The following is a 24,591-nucleotide window of genomic DNA, read 5'->3' on the forward strand; positions in this document are numbered from 1 at the left end:
TTTCTCTAGCGTTATTGAGTTTCTCGACCCTTCCCCTTAAGACTAACCAGTTATATATCTCGATGGGACACAAAAAAGGTGTAACTCAACGGCAAAATATCACCTTGACGCTAAGATGAGAAGGCCCCCGAGTAACGAAGGAGAGGGGCGCTTATAAATGATGTTGACTGGAAAGGTATATTCTTTTTCGTCCGCTACACTCACTAACAAGACATTTTTATAAACCACATACTCAAAATAATATGACCAGTGGGGAAATTGATATGTGATTTTAAATTCTCATCATGTTTTCTCCCATGATTCTCCAAGTAAAGACACTAATCCAAGATTACAATTCACTTCCCCCTGTATCTTACTAATATGTTGCTAATGATTCCAACTCACAGGCACAGTATCTCCTAGAATGTTTAACTTATTTTTTTTTTTAACTTCTATAAATTGCTTTGCTAATCTATTAGGGAACAAATAGTTTTATTTTATTTTATCCCATATTAACAATTATATGGCCCATCTTAGTTGCTATAACTGGTTTCAAATTTATGAACCAGAATCTGACTAAATATGTACCATCAATAATGAGGAAAAGAAGAAGATAATAAAATATAATATTTGACCAAACTCGCACGCGTATGGTATAGATTTAAGAGCACGTCTACCCGCTATTTGTTACAGCCTTCCTATCAAAAAAAGAAACCCATTTTGATAGACCCTTTCTTTTATTATGCAACTGTTGTTGCTGTTTTGGTCGAACAAAACAGACATTACAAAATTACAACGGTTATATTATTGTTTTTGTAACTTGGTAGTTGTTGAAAAACAAACAAAATAGGTGAAGTTGTTCGCTCAACCAAAGAATGGAAAATACATGAGTACATGAATTTTTAGTTTTTTTTGGTGGATCCTGTGTTCTAGAAAAGAGTAAATCTTTCCCGTTCAAGGGAAACCCTAACTTTTAGTGTTTACTATGTTCTTCCTTAAGACAGGTTTACTCCACCTATGTGAAACATGAAGGGATTGATTGACATCAAGGTTGTTCATGTCCTGAGCTTAGAGAAGGCCACCCCGAAGGGGCGAGTATCACAAGTTACTGGTGTCTCCACCAGCAGCCAGTGAATGGACACTCGGCCCATTTTTGCTCGAATGCCACTTGTAACAATCCAAGCCCTAGGACCGCCGGTGTATTTTCAATAAGTTTCCTCAAATTTGATGAAATAGTCTTCTTCAAATTTCACCCATACTCCTCTTCAACTCAAGTTTCCTCTTTTCTTCTTACTGGATTATGATTTGCTACCAACACAAATGAAAGCCGAAAAGAAGAAAATAGGAAAACAGATGCAAAAACTTCACTTTCTTGAAGTCAATTCCTTGCTGATGTTTCTGCCAAGAAATTCACATCACATTGTTACCCATTCCGCTGTAAGCATTAATGGCCGCGGCATGTTACCACCCTAACCATTTTTACTGTTTTCTAACGACTACAAAAATCTTCCTTGTAAAGGTCGAAATAGTCGAAAATACAAAAACATGACAAATACAAAAGTAATACAAGTTCAGAACTAGGTTGGGGCTTAACACCAACAGCACAGATAAAGCCATAAAACAAGAAAGAAATTTTGCTTCCTTATCAATAAAGCTTGAATGATTCAGTTCTTCTAAACTACAATAATACATCAAAATGTGTTTGTTTACTTCTTACCAGGTCAATCTCAGCTCCAATATCTGAGTTCTCTGTTCATTTCAAACCAACCAAAAAGTATTTCGATAAGAAATTTCAATGAAGGGTAAACTTAAATATCCACAATCAAATACACAACAGGATTTAAGAACCCCTTCAGACCAGGACAATCAACATCAACAAAAAAAAACTGTCAATTCTTGAAGGCATTGAGAAATTATATTGGAAAGTTACAGCTGACATATACCTTCTTTGAAAAAGAAATACACCATTACATTCGACAATAGTCTCACCCAGTTTTCTCGGTTGCTTCCACTAGATGATCGATGGATGTGAATTCCTCGCTGTGACACCCAATCTGAAATTCTTTAGGCACCTGTAAAATGTCAGTTCTAGACTGGAATTCCTTCAAGATGATATTGGTTCATACGGGTAGGAGAGCCATGGATGTTTTAGAGCTTCTAAAGCAGTTGGTCGTTTCTTTGGGTTTACTTCAAGAAGATGAGCAACAAAATCGACGAACCCTTGGTCACCCATTGGCAGACGATGCCGTATGGATGATTTCTTAGGTATTAGATATTCTAACCTGTTTGTTTCCTGAAAAGAATAATGCACAAACAATTTAAACATAATGCCAGTAATGATTTGACATACTTTTCTGTTGAAACTTATATTTCAATACATTTAGATGAGAAATTTTACAAAACACAACAGGGACGACCAATATCATACACAACTTGATAACAATACATTAAGTGAGAAATAGACAAGTTTGTAAATAGTTAAGGGTATAACATTTATCAAGTAATGTACTAACATAGAACTGCTAGAATGAGAGGAAATGGAGAAAATTAAGGTTGTCTTTCTTAGCCTTCATATCCGAGGAAATGCGTGCGTTCTACAGAAATAGGCTAATTTTATTGTCTGGTTGCAATTTTCTTTCCACGAAACAGTGAACCCACATTAACTATTTTCGGTTGCAATTTCATGGAATACACTTCTTTGCCATCCACGTAAGATCACTTCCGTGGAACTCTAGCATACTTGCTATCAAACACAACCTAAGAAAAATGGCAGGCAAAACCTAGCGTACTTGCTATCAAACACAACCTAAGAAAAATGGCAGGCAAAACCTAGCGTACTTGCTATCAAACACAACCTAAGAAAAAAGGGCAGACATTATAGAAAGAAGCAAACGGGCAGCTTGGGATTTCATTAAACAAGGAACATGTAACAAATTAACCAGAACTAAGATGTCTAATGTTGGAGAACACTATACCACTAGTTTAACGGGAATCCTTTACACTCGCCATGTTCTTTCAGATGGGTATTTTGCATTTGTGATCTTAATTATGGTTATGGAAGAAATGGCAAATCTTCACCAACTAGGAAACACCGACAATTTCTGATTTCCATTCTTGCAGACGACTAGGATGCAACAGATTGTTTTTTTTTTGCATACTTTTTTAAAGATACGACCCCACTTAGAGATAAAAGCATTCAAATAACTCTGTTTAAAAAAATAAAAATTTGCAAGAGATCTGATTGAGATTCTAAAAAGACAAAAGGTACTACGTTTCGTTGAGGGCTCATTGAAAGAGATGCTACATCAGGCAAAAGATATGAAGAAATAACGGTAGAGAATATTATCTGAACAGCATACAGTTTTTTTTTTTTTTTTGAAAAGTTAGAATGAATATATTATTAAAATAAAATAGCTATGTACATAGGGGAGGGAGACTATAGGTGAACTTTCACAACATCCAAGCCTCCCAATTAACTACTACATCCAAGTATGTAACATTCTTAAACTTATCAATTCTCCTAATCCAGGAATAGATGATACCCTTGACATCTTCAATGTCAACCAAAGAATTCAGATTCTTTTCCTTAAAGATTTTACTATTCCTGTCATGCCAAATACTCCAAACAATAGCAGCTGGGATAAGCTGCCAAACCTCCTTTCTGTGCTTCCTTTTAGCCAAACCATCCCACTGAGTTATCATCTTATGAATGGAGTTCGGGTGACACCACTGAGTTTTCAACAAACTAGCAAAATAGTTCCAGATACCAGCTGCCACCCTACAATGGAGGAACAGGTGGTCAGCCGATTCCTCCTCTTCCTTGCACAGGATGCATCTGTTAGGAACTTGGAAGCCCCTTCTTTTCAACGCATCCACAGTTGGGACTTTCTGTACTAAAATGGCCCAAATGAAAAAACCCACTCTTGGTGGGATTGCCTTGATCCAGGCAGATTTGGATACGCAAGGCTCTAGGATGTTACCATCTATGTCCAACCTTCTATAACAATTAGCAACTGTCATAGGATCACTCTCCCCATTGCTCCAAACTCTAGAATCCGGCTCATCTGAGAAATTTGCTTCCTGAAGGATTTGCAACAGGTGGACATATTGCTGCAGCTCCCAATCATTAAGGTTTCTCCTGAGTATAATGTCCCAGGATTGGCTTTCAATATTATACATCTCTGCCACAGAAGCTATAGGCCTGACTGCCACTCGAAAGATATCCGGGAAGCTTATACTTAAGCTATTCGACCCAATCCATTTGTCCGTCCAAAATTTGATATTTCTTCCATCCCCCAGGACCCATTTAGTGATAGCATGATAGTCCTTCAGGTGTGCCACTATTCCTTTCCAAACTCCACATCCAAAGGATGTGCTCTTGCATTTTCTAATCCAAAGGTCACAGCTCCCACCATACTTACTATGTATAACCTTCTGCCACAACTGGTTTCTCTCCTTGTCCATCCTCCAAAGCCATTTAGTGAGGAGTGCTTGGTTCATATATTTTAAATTTTTCACTCCCATGCCTCCCTTACTTCTGCTAGTGCGAACCTGGTTCCAGTTGATCCAGTGCATACTCTTAACACCATTAGTTTTGTTCCATAGAAAGGAGCACATTTTGCTATCAATGATCTTCAGCACTCCTTTTGGTATAGAGAAGAGGGATAAGTAGTATGTGGGTAGAGCCTGGAGGACTGATTTCAACAAAGTTATTTTCCCCCCTTTAGATAATAATTGACCCTTCCAGGCAGCTAGCCTTTTGTTAATCCTCTCTATTATAGGATCCCACAACTTTTTGGATTTATAACTTTCACCCAAAGGGAGTCCCAGGTAGGTGGTGGGGAGGGAGCCCACCTGACAACCAAACTCCTTAATCATGTCCTGGCTCATATTATCCTCATCTAGCTTGGTAGCACTATAGATGAAGGACTTGTGCATATTAACCTTAAGGCCCGACGCTAACTCGTACCAAATTAGTATGTCCCTCAGTCTCCTCAGCTGGTTGGCATCCTCTTCAATGAAAAATAATGTGTCATCTGCAAACTGAAGATGGTTGATCTCATCGCCATTTTCGTCCGCTCTGAATCCTTTAATCCAGTTCCTTTTTCCTGCCTCTTGAAGACAGTTGCTCAAGACTTCTGCAACCAATAGGAATATTAGTGGAGAGAGGGGGTCCCCCTGTCTGATGCCTCTGGAACTTTGGAACACCTCCGACGGTCTTCCATTAATCAGAACTGAAAATGAGGCTGTAGATATGCACGAGTATATCCAGCTTCTCCATTTATAACCGAAACCCATCCTCTCCATAGCCTGATACAAGAAGTCCCAACTGATCCTGTCGTAGGCCTTTTCTAAGTCTGCTTTCACAACTAAACCTTTAGTCCTCCCTTTCCTCCTAGAATCAATTAGTTCATTAGCTATAAGAACTCCGTCTAAGATCTGTCTACCACTCACAAAAGCCCCTTGGAAGGGAGAGATTAGACTTCCTATAACACCTGCCAGCCTCATAGCCAATACCTTAGCAACAATCTTGTATGCTCCCCCAACTAGGCTAATGGGTCTGAACTCCTGGAATCTAGAACTATTTTGAGTCTTAGGAATCAGAACTATGAAAGTATGGTTGAGCCTCCAATGGAACTGGGCCCCTTCCGAGAATTCAGCAATCATATCCATAAACAGAGGCTTGATGATGTCCCATACCCTGACGAAAAAGGATATGGGAAAACCATCCGGCCCTGGTGCCTTATCTTTAGCCATCTCCTTAATAGCATTCGACACTTCCTCCTCTGTTATATCAGCTTCTAGAGACTCAGCCTCTATACCAGACAAGGAAGGAAGGTGCATATTATTTATCCCTGGTCTCCACAGACGAGGTTCTTCATACAAATTACTGAAATATGAGATGGCCTCCTTGCTAATCTCACCTTCATCAGAAATTACCACATCATCCTTCATGATAACGCCAATCCGGTTTTGCCTCCTTCTGCATTTAATGATTTTGTGGAAATAAGCAGTGTTTCTATCTCCTGCCTCCAGCCACTGAGTTCTCGACTTCTGTCGCATGCTAATTTCCTCAAGACTTAATAATTTATCCATTTCAGCTCTCAAGCATTTTTTGGATATTAATTCTTGTTGGGACAGATTCCGAGAAACTTCCTTATCATCCAGCTCTTGAATTTCTTTCTGGAGATCGTTGAAGTTCTTGGAAAAGCATTTGAATTTCTCCCTCGACCAAATCTTTAACTTTTCCTTTAGGAACTGAAACTTTACCCATAAAGTATGCCCAGCTGTGCTTCCTACAGGGGCCTCCGCCCACCAGGTGGCAATGTTACTCTTAAAGTCCTTGTCTAGCATCCATATCTCTTCCAACCGAAAGGGAGGGGGGTTCGATTGCTCCGGCTCGGTTCTAAGAAGAATTGGATTGTGATCTGATGTTGGCCTGGGTAGTACAATCTGCTCTACCTCAGGAAATTTGTCCTCCCACAACCCATTTATAAGGAATCTATCTAAGACACACATCACTGGGTCATCTTGATTATTCGACCAAGTGAACTCTATTCCTTGCTTAGGTAAATCCAACAGGCTATTCCTATCAATCCACTCCCCAAAATCCCTCATAGCAGGTGTGACAGTGCAGTTACCTCTTTTCTCATGAATGAATCTGATAACGTTAAAGTCTCCCCCTAGGCACCAGGGTTTATCCCACTTTGCTGCCACTAGATCTAACTCATTCCACATATCTATCCTCAAGGAATTCACACAGGGTCCATACACACCAGTAAATACCCATTCAAAATTGTCATTAAGGTTCTTGAACAAAATAGATAAGCTATATTTGCCTTTAAGTACATCACACACATTAACTGCAAGTGAGTCCCAAAGACACAAAATGCCTCCTGAGGCCCCCTCAGAAGGAACCCCATCCCACCCACATGAATCAGAACCCCATAAACTACGAAACAAAGAAGGAGGAAAGTCACTAACTTTCGTCTCCTGAATACATAAAACTGAAATATTATATTTCCTAACTAAGTTACGAACAGCTAACTTCTTTCCTGGCTTGCCAAGCCCCCTAACATTCCAACTAAGAATGTTTAAGGGCATTGATCTACATCATCCCCTTCCCCTGCACTTTTCTTGACCTTGAACTTCTTTTTCTTAACCTCCAGACCCTTGTGTGTCTTCTTCCCCTCACTTCTAGCCTTCTTCTTTTTTCCTTTCTTACCCTTCGAACCCTCAGCTTCAGCCTGCATTATCTTCCCCACATATGGCACTATTTCTCTGCATTCTTGCACCTGGCTCGGTGGAGGAGCAATGACCGAGAGTGGTTCAATAATCATGGCTTCTTCCTCCCCTGCAAGAACCTCTGTACTTGTACCACCCAGCTCAATCTTTTCCGCCTTAAGGATGTTAAACATCCTCTCATACTCTTCAGCTCCTGAGAAACCCAGTCCAGCTCCTGTTTGGAGAAGGTGTGCCATACGTTCATCCTCATTCATATTCACAAACTTCTTAGCCGACATACCTTCCGGGCTCTCAGTATTACCCTCCGCACTCTTGCTGCCTATCTTGATGCCAGAAGGTTTCCGCACCACCTTCTTTTTGGGACCTTCCTTGAACTTAGGTGGCGAGCGGTTCGCACCCTTTCTTTTTCTGACATAAGTAATACCCTTAGCCCACTTATTGGCACTATTTATCAAGTCCGTCATGGCCTTGACCATCTCTTGACGAATCTCAATTCCTATCATTTCCTTCATTCCCGCCAATTTATTTGAAATCTCTTCTGGGTCCAAACGGGTAATTACCCCCTTACCTTTTCTAGGGTCCCGGATGAGGGGTGGAAACAACTCCTCTGCATCCGTACCCGCCTGCGTGTCTGCTAGTCCCCCACTAACACTGCCACTTTCACCAACCAGCCGTCCTTCAGGACAGTTCCTGTCGCTACCAACCTCCTTCTCCATGACCGGACTTCCAGTCGCCTGAGGTATAACCTCCGTTAGGGCCACCGTATCCCTATGGGATCTAAGACTCTCGTGCTTTTCAGCAATCGTGATCGACTTAAAGTCAATGTTGTAACCAACTCCGTCCACCAGTAATACTTTCCGTTCGGCCAGTTTACCCCCGTTCTTGACTTCCACATTAACTGAAGCGTATTTGAGATTCTTGAGAAACAGGGTATCTTCCCCTATCTCCACCACTTCTCCTAGATCTGCCACCAAGTCCGAAAAGATACTTCCATTCCAGAGATTGAACGGAATTCCGTACATACGGACCTCCACCAGAAGTTGAGTGATTTTAACCGAGTTGCAGTCCGGTGACCATGGTCGGAAATAGATAGAACCCCTAGCAAATGGGTGTAACACCGACCTCACTTCCTTAAGAACCTCCAAGGAGGATTTGGACCAAATGATAGCGTCTTTATCAGAGAACGGGCGTACGACAAAGTCCGACGACCCAACGATGTTCTTAACCACCACTTGAACATCTTTCCACGAACTTTCAGGGCACTCAACCGAGCAAACCATAGTCTTAGACCAGTCAACCATGTGTATTTCAGACGACGCCATAAGGGGATTAGAGGAGGAGGGAGGGAGAGTAGAAACAGATGAGGGTTTAAGATCAGAGGGAGGAGAAACAGTAGTAGAAGGATTATGGTACTTACCTCTCCTCAGGCTGTGCGCTTTATAGACATCTGACCTCTCAGGTCTTTTCAAAATCCCGCCCGTTGGAGCACGCCTGACCTCACCGAGTGATGATGCCGTCATCTGTTGAGCTGCCGCCTCGGTAGTCCCTAATACCTCAAATCTATTACCGGTGACAACTGGATTGGATATTTCCTTATTCCCCATGTGAATCCTAGAGAATGGAATAGATGGAGAGACCCTCTTCCCTAGGCCTATTTGATCTACCCTCTTGGCCTGAGTATTAGGTTCCACCAGCAACTTTAGTTCCGCCGCCATAGCCCTCCACCCGCCGGTTGCAGTCCCTCTTGGGATACAAACCGATTTCTTACTATTATTGCCCTCACCTACTTTATGAGCCCAGATGAATTCACCTCTCTGGTTCACCATACTCTCCCACAGCCACAGAGACGACCCATCTCTAAACCGAGACATCTTTCTATCAAGAACCTTCATATCTCTGTCTCTAGCCAAACCCAAAAGGAATGTGTATAAACTTACCACCCCAGGGGACGGAAGATCAATACACCATTCCCTAAAGAAACCTAACTCCGAAATACTACACCTGCCATTCCTAGAGCGAGAGAGAAGATAACGCTTCTGTTCTATTTTTATAGTTTTTCCGTTCATGGTGGTCTGCAACTAAGACCGGTGAGACGGTACCCCCTCTTGATGCAACTCAGGTCACCAAGCGGCGCTATACCGGAACCAACGTTCCGTGCAATGGCAGTAGCGGTGACTTGGTTTCCTGCGATCTCGAGGGTAGGAGTTGCTACCGGAACTTACCTACAACCCACCCTTCTCCGACTAGAAACCCGACACACAGTATCCTATTGATGCACTCAGCAAAACCGGTCGGCGCTATACCTGAATGAGTATTCAGTGCAATGGCGTTAGCGATGGAGCGGTTTGGCTGCGATCTTTAGGTTTGGGTGTGCCCGGTGGTCGCCGGAAAAGTCGCCTGTGTCAGAGCTTCTCTCTCCTAAAAAACCAGCTTGATTTTTTAACAGCATACAGTTTTGATACCCTACTTCAGGAATTTGTTCATAAAGCAGTAGCTAGAGCTAACACAAACCAGTTACCTGATTCCGTTCATACAGCATATGGTTTTTTGTGAAATATTTGTATGTATCCCGTCCCTTTGCAAGCATGCTTTGTTGAATGGGGCCTATTATTCCAATGACACGTGCAAGTAAAGTTGCGGGAGAATCGTTCTGGAAGAGAACCTGCACAAATAAAACTAATATTATGACATCTTTAATGAGGCTTGTGAATGTTTGACACAGGAAAATTGTCAAAAAACAGATTGGAGCATGCAGGGAAGGTCTGGCACACAGGCATACAGATGAGTTAATATCTTTTTAGCAAATTCATAACAAACAAAACTTATCTAAACAATTTTCGAGAAATGATATTGGGGGCTAAGTGGCTAACAAGGTGTCAAGGACAGTTCCATTCACAAGGAAGTGAAAATACTAATAGGAACTCAATGGCTGCCCTTAATAAAACGACCCGAACTGACAGGTGTCCGTCATAGATAACAGGTGCAAATTCAGGCAGAAAGACTTGGACCACAGTTCACTCTTTTTATAGCAAAACATCTATAAACAACTATGCTTGAATAGATAAAGGACTTTTGGGAAGGCTCTTGTTTCTTCCCTCACAAATAGGAGGCTGAGAGTTCAGATCCCTCTAAGGGTTGTGGCCATCCCAGGGGACATTTCTCCTTGTTAGGGATATTGTAGTCAGAAGGTCCCAACTAAATTCGATAAACTTTCATGTCTTAACTCAATGCTACCTAGATGACAGCAGCCTAATGACCACTAAAAAAGATGAAGCAACAACGATAAGCATTGGAGTTGACATGGATAATTAAACTATGTAACTAACGGATGATTACTATGACTTACATTGCCAGTGCAAAGCTCTGCCAAGATACAACCAAGTGACCAGATATCGATCTTTTTATCATAAGGGAGTCCCAAGATAACCTCTGGTGCACGGTAGGATCTGGACTGGACATAGGAACAAAGATGATCTGTTTGAAAGCAACTACTTCCCAGGTCAATGACCTTTATCTCGCATCTACTGTAGCTCTTCACCAATATATTTTCAGGCTTCAAATCACAATGTATAAGTCCAAGGCCGTGCAAAAACTGAAGTGCCTCTAAACACTGAATTGTAATTGACTGCATGCAGAATTCCAACAAAGTTATATCCCATATTAGATAAACAATTATCAGCACAAGGCTTCAATATTGAAACTTTTGGGATGTGGGACACACAAACCTGTAGCCTGGGCATTGTAAAGTAAACCTCTCCTCCAGATTCTCGATTAAACTTGTGAAATTCATACAAGTTGGCCTTGAGAAGTTCACATACAATTAACAAATGCTCCTGCATATACGTAAAGTAATCAGACCGAGCTTGTTTTTGTGACAGACAACACTAACAGTATCTGCAACTAATGAAGTCTTGCAAAACAGATGACGTCTCCACTTTGATGATACATGAACAAGTTTCAACTGGATATGCATATTCCTTTGATGCAGGTATGGTAATACACTCAATGTTACCTAATACGCGTGGTACGGGTACGGGTACGCATTCCTATCATGTGACAATGTGAGTGTCGGGTAGCCTAGAGGTATACTTCTTCGATGCGCTAGTTTCAATTGCTGCGCGGTTTGGCCTATTTTCCTACACAATACATACCCTTTATGATGCATTTATAATAGATACACCTACTCTCAGACATTTTGTCTACATAAAACTTAAAATCTAACAAGTTAATTCAAAAAATTCTTGTAGTTAACTATTGAACTGGTAGAGTTTATAGATTTTCTACAAAGACTTTGGGTTAATTAAGACTAAACTTCCAGTAAGCTAATTTTGGGATACTTGATCACGAACTCACACAAAAGGGTGTGGGGAATCGGGTACGCGGTACGCTAGGGGGAGGAGAGTATCAGGTAACGTTTACACTACTGGCATGGTGCCTCTCAAGTTTCTACTAATTGAAACAAACAATGTGGGAAGGCTGACTTGAAACAAATTATATATACGTCATGACCCATACAAGATGACAGCGAACTTCAGATGTTACTAGCAAGAAACATAGCAACCATTTTAACAAACTATCCACGAATTAACAGGAAATGAGAGAAATGTAAGAGTTATGCTACAAGTAAAGAAACATGATAAAACAAGATAAACATTCTTCACAAAAAGAAGAGAAAGAATCACATAATTAGAGTAAACACTTCAAAATTAGAAAAGTGGTTATAAGGAACTCTATGTTACCCGATAATAGAAGTAATCATACAAACGCAGAAGATGGTACTTGTCACCCGGATCATTCTTGTTAACAAACTTGAGAAGCTTTATTTCATCAAGGCTCTGATCAAAAAAATCTTTGTTGTTCTTTATAATTTTCACGCAGACATCCATGCCTGTGTGCAAGTCATGTGCTTGAATAGCTTTGCTGAAAGCAGCTGATCCAAGATACTCAGTAACGTGATAACGCCCAGCAATAACGGAGTTTAGAACAACATGGAAATTTTTGTCCTCCTCGAAGCCAGTTCTGAGGGGGGAAAATACAACTGATTCAGGCAAAATTTTAGAGGAACGAAATTCAAAAGGAACAGGTCTTCTCAAAATAAACAAGCAAAAGACACTGCCGTCTAAGTAATAAGAGTACTAGCACATGAACAATAATATCTAAACTTGGCAAAGGTGAACACATTTAGAGCAATACATGCCTGTTTTTCCTGTGCACAATCTTGAGATTAAAGGTTTCAAATTCCTCCTCCTGAGCTTTTATCTGTCTAACTTGCTCTTGCACAGCTGCTGCTTCCTCGTCTTCCAAGGTTGTCACAGGATCTTCTTCTCTGGCATCACTAGCTTCATCATCTTCACCTTTAACCATATGTTCTCTTTCCAGACATCCCTCATTCGAGACTGTGGAGTCATTAGACCCTACAGCATTTGTTTGATCTTCATCCCTTGAGCTTTTGGCAGGTGAAGAGTCAGTACTTTTCCGCCTCCACGGAGCAAGCTTGTCATCAGCAAGGATCGAACTATTACCACAATCATTTACTTCATCTCCAATCCCAACATCACACTTGTTTACCCATGGAGATTTACCTTCTCCTTGCAGCAATTGTCCAGACCTCAAAGGTGGTGGAAAAGAAAATCCAGCATCGGTATGATTTGCTCCAATTGAAGGGTTACCCTGTCCTTGTCCCATAATATATTTATCAGGCTGTTTTGCAGCTGCCCTTCCCTTTTCTCTTTTCAACCTGTTACGATGTTTCCTTTCCGTGTCTGGATTATATGGTACAGAACCACTAATACCAACATCATGGTCACGAAAATATTCCAAGTCCCCTTCACTACTTTCTCCAACAAAACTTTCACGTAGTTCACTTCCAACATCAGCAACATCACTGCTGATTCCCACACCAATAGACCTGACTGAACCATGCTGGTCATCCTCCATGCAGATATCATCCGGTAGAGGTCCTTCACACTCGTTCGGTACTCTCCCACCATTCCCCAACATGACAAGTTCATTGCTCTGAGTGATGAATCCCTGCCAAACAGGTTCTGCACGCATCAAATTCAATTCTTCTTCATCCATCAGTTGACCATCATACTGAACAACCATATCTCGCTCATTGCTCCTATATATTTTAGCCCCTGAAAACCCCACAGGATCACCCGAAGCTACAACCTGTTCAATATTTTTTGCCTGGAAATACTGCTCCCCGGAGAAGTAAGAGTCCTCCTCGGCAAATGATTGGTCATCGTCGTCCTCTTTGCTTGGACCTGTTTCCTGTCGATCAGGAATGCTTCCATGCCCTACTCCCTTTTCATTATCACTTGGATAATCAACTTCATGAGCCAGAAACCAGGTCTCATCTTCAATGGGTTGTCTCATGTACCCAACGTCCTCGTCATCATCATATTCATCAGAGTCCCAATACTCATTTGGGTAGTCAATCATATCACTTAATCCATCACCAACAGTTGCAAAACCAGAAACCAAATCAGAAGTATCCTCAGCGATGCCCTGACTTACAGATAACCAACTATTCCCAACAGTCCTCTTCCCACCTGATATCATTATTTACAGATAGGTGAATGATCTATAGGAGAACGAAAGAACATATTCTTTATGAACTAATAACTGGACTATATATTCAAACGACATAAATCTCTGCAAATGAAATTTTTCTAGATCTACGAGAACGAAATAGCAAGAAAAGTAAAGCTAAGGAGACACTTGTAGAATGAAATGTAAGAATCACTGCTTTAAATTAAACTCAATGTTACTTGGTACGCGGATCGCTCCAGTACATGTTGCGGGTACCGGTACGCTACCATGTGAGTATCGGGTATACATACCTCTTCACTATGCTATGTTCTGTTACAGTACGTTCTGGACTAGTTTTCAAACCAATATATACTCTCTATGATGCATATATAATAGATACTCCTACTTTCAGACATTCTATCCCGTAAACCATAAAATCTTAACTCGCTAAATAAAAAAGTCTACTAGTTAACTACTCCAACTATCGAGCTTATAGAGTTTGATAAAGGAATCAATTAATTAAGATTGGGAATTTCGGTGCCATATTTGGGGTACCCTATTGCAAACTACCCAAAAGTACGGGGAATATGGTACACAGTACGCAAGGGGGAGTAGAGTAGTTGGTAACATTGTTTTAACTTATAGTACATAAACTTATTTCTTCTTTTCTCGAACAAGAGTACAAATGCCTATTTTATGTCTTAGTCATGAAATTATTTGTTTTAAGAACATCACACTGTTGAAAACCCTCTACACCAATCATAACTAGAATCTTTCTAAGGTCTGCAGTAAAGTTTTAATTTTCAACAAAAAATTGAGGGTGTAAGCGTTTAGAACATCAACAATATTTATAATTTAACCAAAATACTGAAGATTTAGTGACTTAATATTTAATAGCAAGCTATGTCATATCTTCCTTTCTATATGATTACGGTGTTCTTGGTTTGCCCCTGGGAGAAAGCTATAAGTCCAAGAAGCTATGGGATCCTGTTATCGAAAGGATCAATAAGAGGTTAGCTGCATGGAAAGGCCATATTTTGTCCAAAGGGGGCAAGATAACCCTCCTAAAGTCAGTACTTCAGGCTCTACCAACTTACTACCTGTCATTGTTCTCAATTCCGAAAGGGGTCCTCAAGAGCATCGAGCAGAAAATGTGTTCTTTCTTTTGGAACAATACTTTGAACCAGAAAAGTCTTCACTGGATGAAGTGGAAGCAGCTTTCCACTAGCAGAGCTAAGGGAGGCATGGGGGTCAAAAATTTAGCACACATGAATCAAGCTCTCCTTACTAAGTGGTTGTGGAGGATGGATCATGAGAAGGATCAACTTTGGCAAAAGATTATATGTAGCAAGTATGGCAGGAGCTATAAGGAATGGACATATAAGTGCAAAAGAGCATCCTATGGGTGTGGAGTTTGGAAAGGCATAACAGCTAATGTGGGAAAGTATCATAGTCTCACTAAGTGGAGGCTGGGTGATGGGTACAAGATTGAGTTTTGGACGGACTTATGGCTGGGGACTGAAACCTTGCAAACTACTTTCCCTAATATCTATAGGCTGGCTATGAAACCAAAAGCAACCGTGGCAGAGGTTTCCAACAACACTAGCAGGGAATGGGACATAACAGTCAGAAGAAATTTGAATGATTGGGAACTCCAACAGTATGTTCACCTATTACAAATCCTCCATGATGTCAGTTGGGGGGAAGGCTCGGATATAAGAGTATGGCGCAACGAGGATAAAGATCCATTATCAGTCTCGAATTGCTACAAGAGATTGGACAGTGATGACAGCCTGCTCGAGCCATGTGTTTCAAATTATGCTTGGATAAAAGCTCTGCCTCCCAGGGTAGGGTTCTTCATGTGGGCAATTTTGCTACGCAAAATACCTACGGTGGATGCCCTGAAAAGAAGAGGATTCCAGATACCTAACAGATGTATCCTATGTAAGCTAGAGGAAGAATCGTTGGAGCATTTGTTTTTGCACTGCAAGGTGGCTTCCAACTTGTGGAGTTTTTTCATTCAATCCATGACTGGGCAATGGTGCATACCTAACTCTATCAATCATATGGTTACTCAATGGGATGGGCTTTACAAACATAAGCATAGAAGGGAGGTATGGCAACTAGTTCCTGCTGCAATTATATGGAGCATATGGAACGACAGGAATAACAAGATCTTTAAAGAGAAGAACCTCAATTCTTCAGTTGATATTGAAGACGTGAAGGGCACAATCTTCGCTTGGATTAGGAGAATAGATAAATTTAAGAATGTATCTTATCTTGAAGTAGTTATGCAATGGGATACATGGATGATGTGAGACATTGCCCATTGTATCCCTCCCATCTGTAAATAGTTTTTTCTCCTAATATATTCAATCTAATTTTCAAAAAAAAAATGATTACGGTGTTCTTTACTTCTTTCCTTTTCCAAATTGACATACCCACTGACGGCCTCGAGGAGGAAAACTATTTTTTCAAACATTGATATATGATATGTTGTTATAAGCAACAAGATGACTTTCCATGGATCAAGGAGGCATAATTGATACTTTACGTGTCCAGCTTTCTAATTTAGGCTTAGCATATTTTTTAATAACTATGGTAAAATTTGCCATTTGGTCATCACTATAACATATTACATATCATTAAGCGATGAATTAAACTGACTAGTTTATTATGCATGAATTTTGAATAGTCATCCTACAGCATGAAATTAATACAACCATATACCAGCTTTCTCCCATGAGAACCTGGTGTTTAGATAAAACAACCCTTGGAGGCACATGGACTATTTCAGGCAATTTATTTCATGTACACGACATAAAAGAAGCATATGGTTGACACTGAATATAGTCAAAGATGAAATGCACAGAGAATTTTGACGGCCATCAAGTTCCTTGAGAGTTATTTTCAGCGCAAACAACTATAGTTTTGGTATCTTTGTTTCATTCACTTCTATTTGTTTTTATTTATGTTTCTTGATTAAACTGAAAAAATTTAGGACAACTTTCTTCCTTTTGCAATCTTCACAATTGCTGTCAGCAGCTAATTAGAAGTGTCATAACTCACTAGTTTTGGGTTACTTATATCTAAAAAGGCTTCAGTGGTATTAGCTATCCTAGGTAGCAATTTTTGGACTTTTACTAGGTAGTAGGTCTAGGAGTGTTTATTGAAGTTATCTGTATAAAGAGCTCCGTTATAATTTTCTAGATTAAATGATGATAAATTTTGGTTTTGTTTGTTTCAAGAGCAATGAGATTCTACTACGAATTTATTTTTAAATATGTAAACCTCCTTTAAGCTTCGGCCAACACATTTACATCAACTTCACAACGAAAATTGGAAGAATAACGAGAATAAAGGACAACAGGTAGTGGGTGATGGAGTTGAGAGGACTATGAGTACATGCATTTCACAGAAAATTGGGGAACTATAAGCAACCGGGAAAACTTATTGCACATAAGTTTTGTTTTCAATCTTCCTCAAAACATCAAAGTCTGCTCACTTTCCTTGTAGATAAAAGATACAACTCTATGAGCAGAATGTACTTATTTCTTTTTTCGACTCTTATACTTAGCAACATGAAAACATATATTGTGAAATGAAATTATCAGTACCGGACATTAATCAAAATTATCTTGGAAAACCTACCGTCACTTCACACTTGGAACGAGTATCTTAAATTCTAAAATCGGAATGGATTAAAGTTTGCAACACTGTGTTCCTACAGACATCTTAAATGAGGACATCACTCTGTCAAGCTAAACTGGACAAAGTAACATTCCTGGTACTTATGAGTAACACCAGCTCCTAGTGCAACATGAGCTCAAATCACAAAACCGGCGAACTTCTCTAGAAAGGCAAGTAACTGATAAATCAAAGCACAAAGAGCTTGCAAGTTATAGCAGTTGCATATGAGTACGACAATAGCAGCACAATATAATGGAACAAAGTGTTCCAAGTAACAAACCTGAAGAGCTGATTTCCTGTCCAACCGGAACATCCAAAAAAGATCCAATCAAAAAGGTATTATCTGCACTAGTGAACTTTGGTTGGCGATCAAACTTTTCCTCCCAAGGAATGTTTACTGACTTATCCTCCGATTTGAGTTTGACAGGAGGTAACCTTGGATAATCTTCCTTGTGGTTCTCAGCCATAAGTGTTAAATCTAAGGTACCCATGTTTTGTTGCTCTAATAATCCTTGATTCTTTCCGAAAAATAAAGACATCCCAACCTCATCCACCTCCTCCTTCATGGCTTCCCTGATATCTTTACCCTCCACTTTCCTCTTTCCTTCATTTCTAACATCACTAGAACTAAGATCATTATCATTACTGGATAACGCATTACCTTTGGGGAAAGGGAAAGCAGTCTTGACAAGACCATCCTTCCACTGTTCTGAAGAAGACCTTCTCGGATCCTCATTCTTCGTCCACAGATTCTCAGTCTCCAATCCCTTACCGATTTTCTTACGATCATTCGTCTGATTCTGTTCCTGTTTCAATTCGAGATCATCTGTACTTGTGCTTCCAGTCCACAACACTCTCTGCTCACCTGACTGAGTTCCATAATTTTCTCCTGAAGTTGCAGAACCAACTTTTGATAAATACATTGATTGTTCGGATATTTGAAGCTCTGAAAACTTATTAACTGTACTATCACGATCTTTCTGAAGTAGATCAATAGGACCATTATTAGGACTGAATTGCCATGAGTATAAATCAGCTGAAGTACCCTCAGATTGTTGAGGAAAATTCAAACTTCTCTCTGTTGAATTAGACGATTCGTTAGGTTTCTTTCTTTCCACAACAGAACTAGTCTTCCATTTGCTATCAGACCCATTTCTATCAGCTTCACCACATTCAATCTCCTTAATAATCAGTTCTTTCGAAACTTCGCTACTATTATTTCGAGAAACAGTTCCTACTACTCTATTGTCGTATTTCTCTTCTTCTGGCAGATTGGCTGAACTATTTTCTTCAGAGCTAGGTTGCTTAATGGATCCTTTCAAATCAGGACGTTTTGTAAGTTCCCCAAGTAAAGCAGCTTCTGCCCTAGTAAATCGATTCCTTCTAAGAAATTCTAAAATGACATCAACAGATTCCGCCATTATAAATCCCCCACACCACTTCTAATCGTCCCTCACCTGAAAAAATAATCCAAATTTCGATTAAATCAGTTCAAAACCCTAACTTAGAAAACCCTAACCCCCATAAAAATATCCAATCCCTAAAAAGTGCAGAGATCCAAAACACTCAATAAAGATGAGAAAGGAAATAATATTCGGAGTTCCGGATGGCGAATATACCAGAAACCCTAGTTTTGAAATGAGAATAAAGACAAGGGGTAAGTAGAGAGAATTTGAAATGAGGTAAAATGAACAAGGGTACTTACGGATCAAAGAAGGCGGTCGGTCGATTGAAGAAGAGAAAGGAGATTGATTTTATGAGAAAAAAAGACTACCTTTTTTTTTTTGTTTAGAGAGAATTTGAAATGAGGGGAAAAGTGTACTGGTAAGTCTCGTCTGCTATAGATTCCATCGCCATCAAAGAAAACAAAGAAATCTCCACAGCATTTGCTCTCTCTTTCTCTCTCCTTCGTCTTCTCTCTCTCTCACTATCGTTTTCTCTCTCTCTCTCTACTTTTTGTGTATTTTTTTTTCTTAATAATTGGGCCTGCATTTCCCCAGCAAGCAGGGACATAAGATTAATATAGATAAAAATATAGTCGTTGCACAAAATTACTACTCCTTTTTTATTTATAGCGTAAAGTGGGGTTGGGTTATTCGAATTGGGCCATGAATATACGTCCACGGTGGTTTTAGGGTTCGGAACATGAGAATTTAGTTCGAGAGTCCGATACGTTCAAAAAAAATGCCTCGAGTCGGAGGTATGTGATACCGGACGATCAGTTAATTTATATTGCCTATGAGCACCTCCAAAAAGAGTCTTGAATGTCTGAGCTCATATTTCGTCTATGTCACTCTGGTGTTGCATAAAACATAAACTAATTATACATAAATTTTATTAATTGATTTGGATTAGGGTATGAGAAGTTTTTGTAATAGTGTCGATTTCGAATTCGATTTGATTTCCACCCCCATGCAGGCCTAGTTTCTGGATCAGCCGCTATCTAGGTAACTTGCAACTTGCCCCCCTCAATGTTTTCGGATTTATTATTTTAAAATCATATCAGTTCTGAATAAATTATATTGTCTTCGATTCGAAAACCAAATAAATTAAAATGATAAATTAGAGGAATAGAAATATATGTTTTAATTGAGGCCATTGTACTTCTTTCCTTAAAACCGTCTGAACTATGTATTGTACTATACAGTTACTGATGTTTGTTTTATCTCATAATACAATGATTAATCTTTCGATGAGATGGTACTTCTAATGGTGTGTTTGATATCTCCCATTTCCATGGAAATAAAAGAATTTCCATGGAAATAGGTATTTCTACGTTTTGATACGAAGTGTAATTCCATGACTTTAATTTCCTAGGGGATCTATTTCCACGAAATAGTCCACTTTTAATTCCTTGCTCCCCCTCGGAATTAGTTTCCGTGGAAAGTCAAAAATCAAAATAAAAATATTTTAATTTATTCGGATACTCGAAACCTAATATTTATCTCCATATATGTTCAAAATGATATTTTTACCCATAAAATTTAGCAAAATAAATTTTTACTTATACATTGGGCAAATGACATTTTTGTCATTCTTACCAAAAGACATGTTTACAAAGTTGTCAAAATGACATTTTGGAATTTATAGCCAAAATTACATTCCTACCCTTTTATAATATCAAATTGACATTTTACCCTTTTGTTGTCAAAATGACATTTTTACCCTCATATAATATCAACATGACATTTTTATCCTTAAATTAGTAAAGTGACACAAGCTTAAATAATTTTACAACATATGGGTAAAAATATAATTTTGAAAACATAAGGGTAAAAATGTAATTTAGACAACATAAGGATGAAAATGTAATTTTCGCAAAAGTAAAAATATCACTTAGACTACATAAGAGTAAATAAAAACTCTTAATTGAATATTATATTCTTAGAAGTTAGTTGTCAACCAAATAACAGAGTTCGTAATTCCACGAAATAATAAATGACTACCAAACGAAAGAACTCTTATTTCCACGGAACAAGTTCCGTGAAAGAGTTTCCACGGAATTCTTTTATTTCCATGAAATTGTTTCCTTGATATCAAACAAACCTAATAGAAAGTTGTTGAACTTGAAAACAGACAAACTTTTGTTTAGACTCGTGTTCACCAAACTTGCTTACAGTAAAATTGAAAAATCTTCTAACTCTTCTTATCAGACCCTTAAAATAACTCAGACCAGTGATTATTGCCATGAAAAAAATGAGATTTGAAGTTGAAATTTTTTTTTTGATGAAGGAAATTACCATTAAACCAAAGCGTCTAATACAAACCAACTAGAAATCTGAAAAAAAAAAAAGACAACATCATTCCAAAGTTTCTTACACCCGTGAGCTCGTCCCCATTAATTAGCTAAAGCATCTGCATAATTATTACCATTCCTAGACACATGAGAGAATATAATTCCTGAAAAATTTTCCTTGATGTCTTTGATCTGTCGGATGATACTTTGAGATTGCCATTTAATACGTCCTTCCTCACCATTGAGAGCTTGGATTATTGCTTTATTATCACTTTCTATATGCACATAAGATAGTTGAAGTTGCATCGCGCTTAGTAGACCATATAATATCGCTAAGCTTTCACATTCTTCAGCGTGTTGCCCTCGTACAATATCTGCTACCGCCATTATAAAGTTGGCATCTGCATCTCGCATAATGTAACTGATTCCAGCCTGTTCATGTAAATTAACAAAAGAGGCATCTACATTGATTTTAATATAAGGTATCGATGGAGATCTCCATGTTTGTATAACCGTTTTTTCCTGACACTTAGTGGTAATGCTATTCTCAGTTCTGAGTGGAGTAGTAGTGGTGTTGTTAATCCTTTTTATCATCTGTAATGGATTTTGTTTATTCGTCGTAAAGCAGTTTTCACATCTGGCTTTCCACAGAAACCAAAGAATTTTAGCATACAGATTAATAGTTTCTTCCTCAAGGGATTTCCATTGCTGAATCCATTGAATAGTGGTATTGATGTGATCAGTTCTAACTTGGTAATGAAACCAAATTGCTTTCGCAAACGGGCAATGCAGCATAACATGATCAATAGTCTCCTCTTCATTACAGTTCACATAGGAGTAATTATTATCAATGAACTTGCCAATCTTTGATTTTACTGGTAAGCTATTCGTACAGCATTTCCAAAGAAATAGTTTGATCCTAGGAATAGTGTTCATATTCCATATAAAAAACCAATCCATCTGATCATGAGTATTATAAAGTGTATTGTTACGTAAAAAATTGTACATGGATTTAAGAGAGAAATTACCTGATTTTATCAGTGTCCAGATAGCTTTATCCTCATCATTAGGATTTAGATTGATGCTGAGTATCGCTCTGCAAATATCATTATTAAAGTACATATTTATGTCATTTAAATTCCACGTACCATTCGTAATAAGTTGAGAAACCCGAACATAGGTGCAACCTCTATCATTCGGAATAGGTGGAGGATGATTAGGTATCCAGTAGTCAGTCCATATATTGATTTGCTCTCCTTTGTTGATGTTCCAAAAAATCAGACTCTCACTTTGATGATAGTAATTCGATATAGATTTCCACGGCCAAGAATGATGATTCTTGGGTGGCTTAGGTTTTTTTTTTTTTTTGGAAATGGCTTAGGTTTATGAGAATTATGAAAATACTTCCCTTTAAGCACTTGGACCCAAATAGCATTCGGGTTGTTGATAATACGCCAGTTCAGCTTGTGCAGGAAAGCTTGATTGTCGAGTTGAGGAAGACGAAGCCCGAGACCTCCATATTTGCGAGGTTTGCAAATAGAATTCCAGTTGATAGTATGGAAAGTTTTGGATTTTCCCCACCAAAAAGTCCTTTGAATAGACTCAATGCCGTTGCTAATGCCTTTAGGAAGAGCAAAACACTGCATTTGGTATCGGGGAACAGCCGCTGCGATGGTTGATAGAACTACCGAGCGGCCAGCTTGCGAGAGGAGATGAGTTTGCCATTTGGCAAGTTTATTTTTTATTTGGGTGATAAGGGAGTTAAAAGCTTGTTTCTTGTTACGATCGATGAAAAGTTTAGTGCCTAGGTATTTATCCCCAGACGAAGATTGATGAACCTTAAGTTCTCTGATAATCATCCGTTTGAACTTAGGGTGCGCATTTTTCGAGAAAAAGATATTCGACTTAGCATAGTTAATCATCTGACCTGATGCTTCGCTGAATTCCTTAAGAATTTGTTTAAGATTGAAAATATTCTCAAGAGAGTTTTGCCCGAAAATGATGCAGTCATCCGCAAAAAGGAGATGTTTGATCGAGAAGTTCGCGTTGGGGATGGGAAAGCCAATGAAAGAAGAAGCATTTTGATTTTTCTCTAGAAGACGGCTAAGACCTTCCATGGCTATGGCAAACAGAAAAGGGGAGAGTGGATCACCTTGCCTAATTCCCCTGCTCACATTGAATGTACTGCCCGGACGCCCATTAATAAGCACCGCCATCGAGCTAGTAGAAAGACAAGTATTAATGAGATTGATCCAGTTGCTAGAAAATCCCATCAGTTTCATAACATTCTCCAGATAGCTCTATTCAATTCTGTCAAAAGCTTTAGACATGTCTAACTTTAACCCAAAGTAGCTTTTGGCTCCCTTAACTTTCTTGAAGGAGTGTATAATTTCTTGACTAATAATAATATTATCAGTAATTTGTCTGCCAGGAACATAAGCTCCTTGAAAAGGGGAGATGATATCAGTCAGAATGGGTTTCAGTCTATTAGCCAGAATTTTGGTAATGATCTTATACGTGGTGTTCAGCAAACTAATAGGACGGTAGTCAGCCGGCGATTGAGGAGCTTTAGTTTTGGGCAGAAGGCAAATGTGAGTGTGGTTCGACATCTCAGGTAAAGTAGAGTTCTGAAAAAAGGAGTTAGTCATGAGTTGAATGTCATCCTTAACTGTATCCCAATTAGACTGGTAAAAATACGGAGGAAAACCATCTGGACCCCGAGCCGCCCCTGGCTTAAGAGAGAAAGTAGCCTTCCGAAGCTCATCGTAATGCGGAAACGCAGTAAGGGAATCATTTTGCACATCCGAAATCTGAGGGTAGAAGCATCCCGTAATAGTAGAGGAGATCGTAGATCCCGCTGTGGTGGAAATCTGCTGAATATGTTTCGAAAAGAGCATCGCAATTTCCACTTCATCATTTGCCCACGTATTATCCTCCCTCTTAATGGCCAGAATCTTATTCTGGCGATGTCTAGTGGTGGCCTTGGCATGGAAATATTGAGTATTTTTTATCTCCCAAGTGGATATTAGCAATTCGAGATTTTTCCTTCCATAGACTCTTTTGCTGAAGAAGGAGATTTTCGATTTGGGAGTAAGTAGTTTTGAACACTTCAGCATTTTTAATTCTCTGAAGATTCTGAGTGAGCTGCTTAATATTAGTATCCAGATTACCAAAGACTTCTTTGTTCCACTTAGAGAGCTTAATGGCAAGGGAATTAAGTTTGGATTGAATCGGATTAGGAATAGTGAGCCAATTGGTATTGATAAAAACTGGCGCAATTGGGGTCAGACATCCAAGTGCGAATGAATTTGAAGGGTTTACGGCCAAGAGGCGATTGATTCTTGGTCGAAAGAAGAATAGGGTTATGATCAGAACCCAGAGTATCGAGATGATTAATTCTAGAATTC

At 39.2% G+C, this 24,591-nt stretch overlaps 2 protein-coding genes across 2 annotated transcripts; both read right to left on the minus strand.

Annotated features, from left to right (window-relative positions):
• Positions 1–1,756: 1,756 nt before the first annotated feature.
• On the minus strand, positions 1,757–19,491 carry LOC147564137 (uncharacterized). The gene is made up of 8 exons (XM_086643770.1): positions 19,154–19,491; positions 17,729–18,905; positions 12,422–13,778; positions 11,964–12,243; positions 10,950–11,057; positions 10,571–10,849; positions 9,743–9,886; positions 1,757–2,272 (listed from the first exon to the last, which is right to left on the minus strand). Exons 2-8 carry the CDS (start codon positions 18,867–18,869, stop codon positions 2,084–2,086), a joined length of 3,498 nt encoding a protein of 1,165 aa, XP_086499896.1. The 5' UTR covers positions 18,870–18,905; positions 19,154–19,491; the 3' UTR covers positions 1,757–2,083.
• A 1,795-nt stretch (positions 19,492–21,286) lies between these two features.
• On the minus strand, positions 21,287–23,400 carry LOC147564138 (uncharacterized). Its single transcript, XM_086665747.1, has 4 exons — positions 23,023–23,400; positions 22,589–22,824; positions 22,213–22,280; positions 21,287–21,999 (listed from the first exon to the last, which is right to left on the minus strand). The coding sequence occupies exons 1-4, from the start codon at positions 23,398–23,400 to the stop codon at positions 21,287–21,289; spliced, it is 1,395 nt and encodes a 464-aa protein (XP_086521873.1).
• Positions 23,401–24,591: the final 1,191 nt, after the last annotated feature.

The sequence above is a fragment of the Eschscholzia californica genome, unplaced genomic scaffold (assembly GCF_041429995.1).
Source record: "Eschscholzia californica isolate CP2 unplaced genomic scaffold, dmEscCali1.0.p SCAF_1, whole genome shotgun sequence".
NCBI classification, from domain to species: Eukaryota; Viridiplantae; Streptophyta; class Magnoliopsida; order Ranunculales; family Papaveraceae; genus Eschscholzia; species Eschscholzia californica.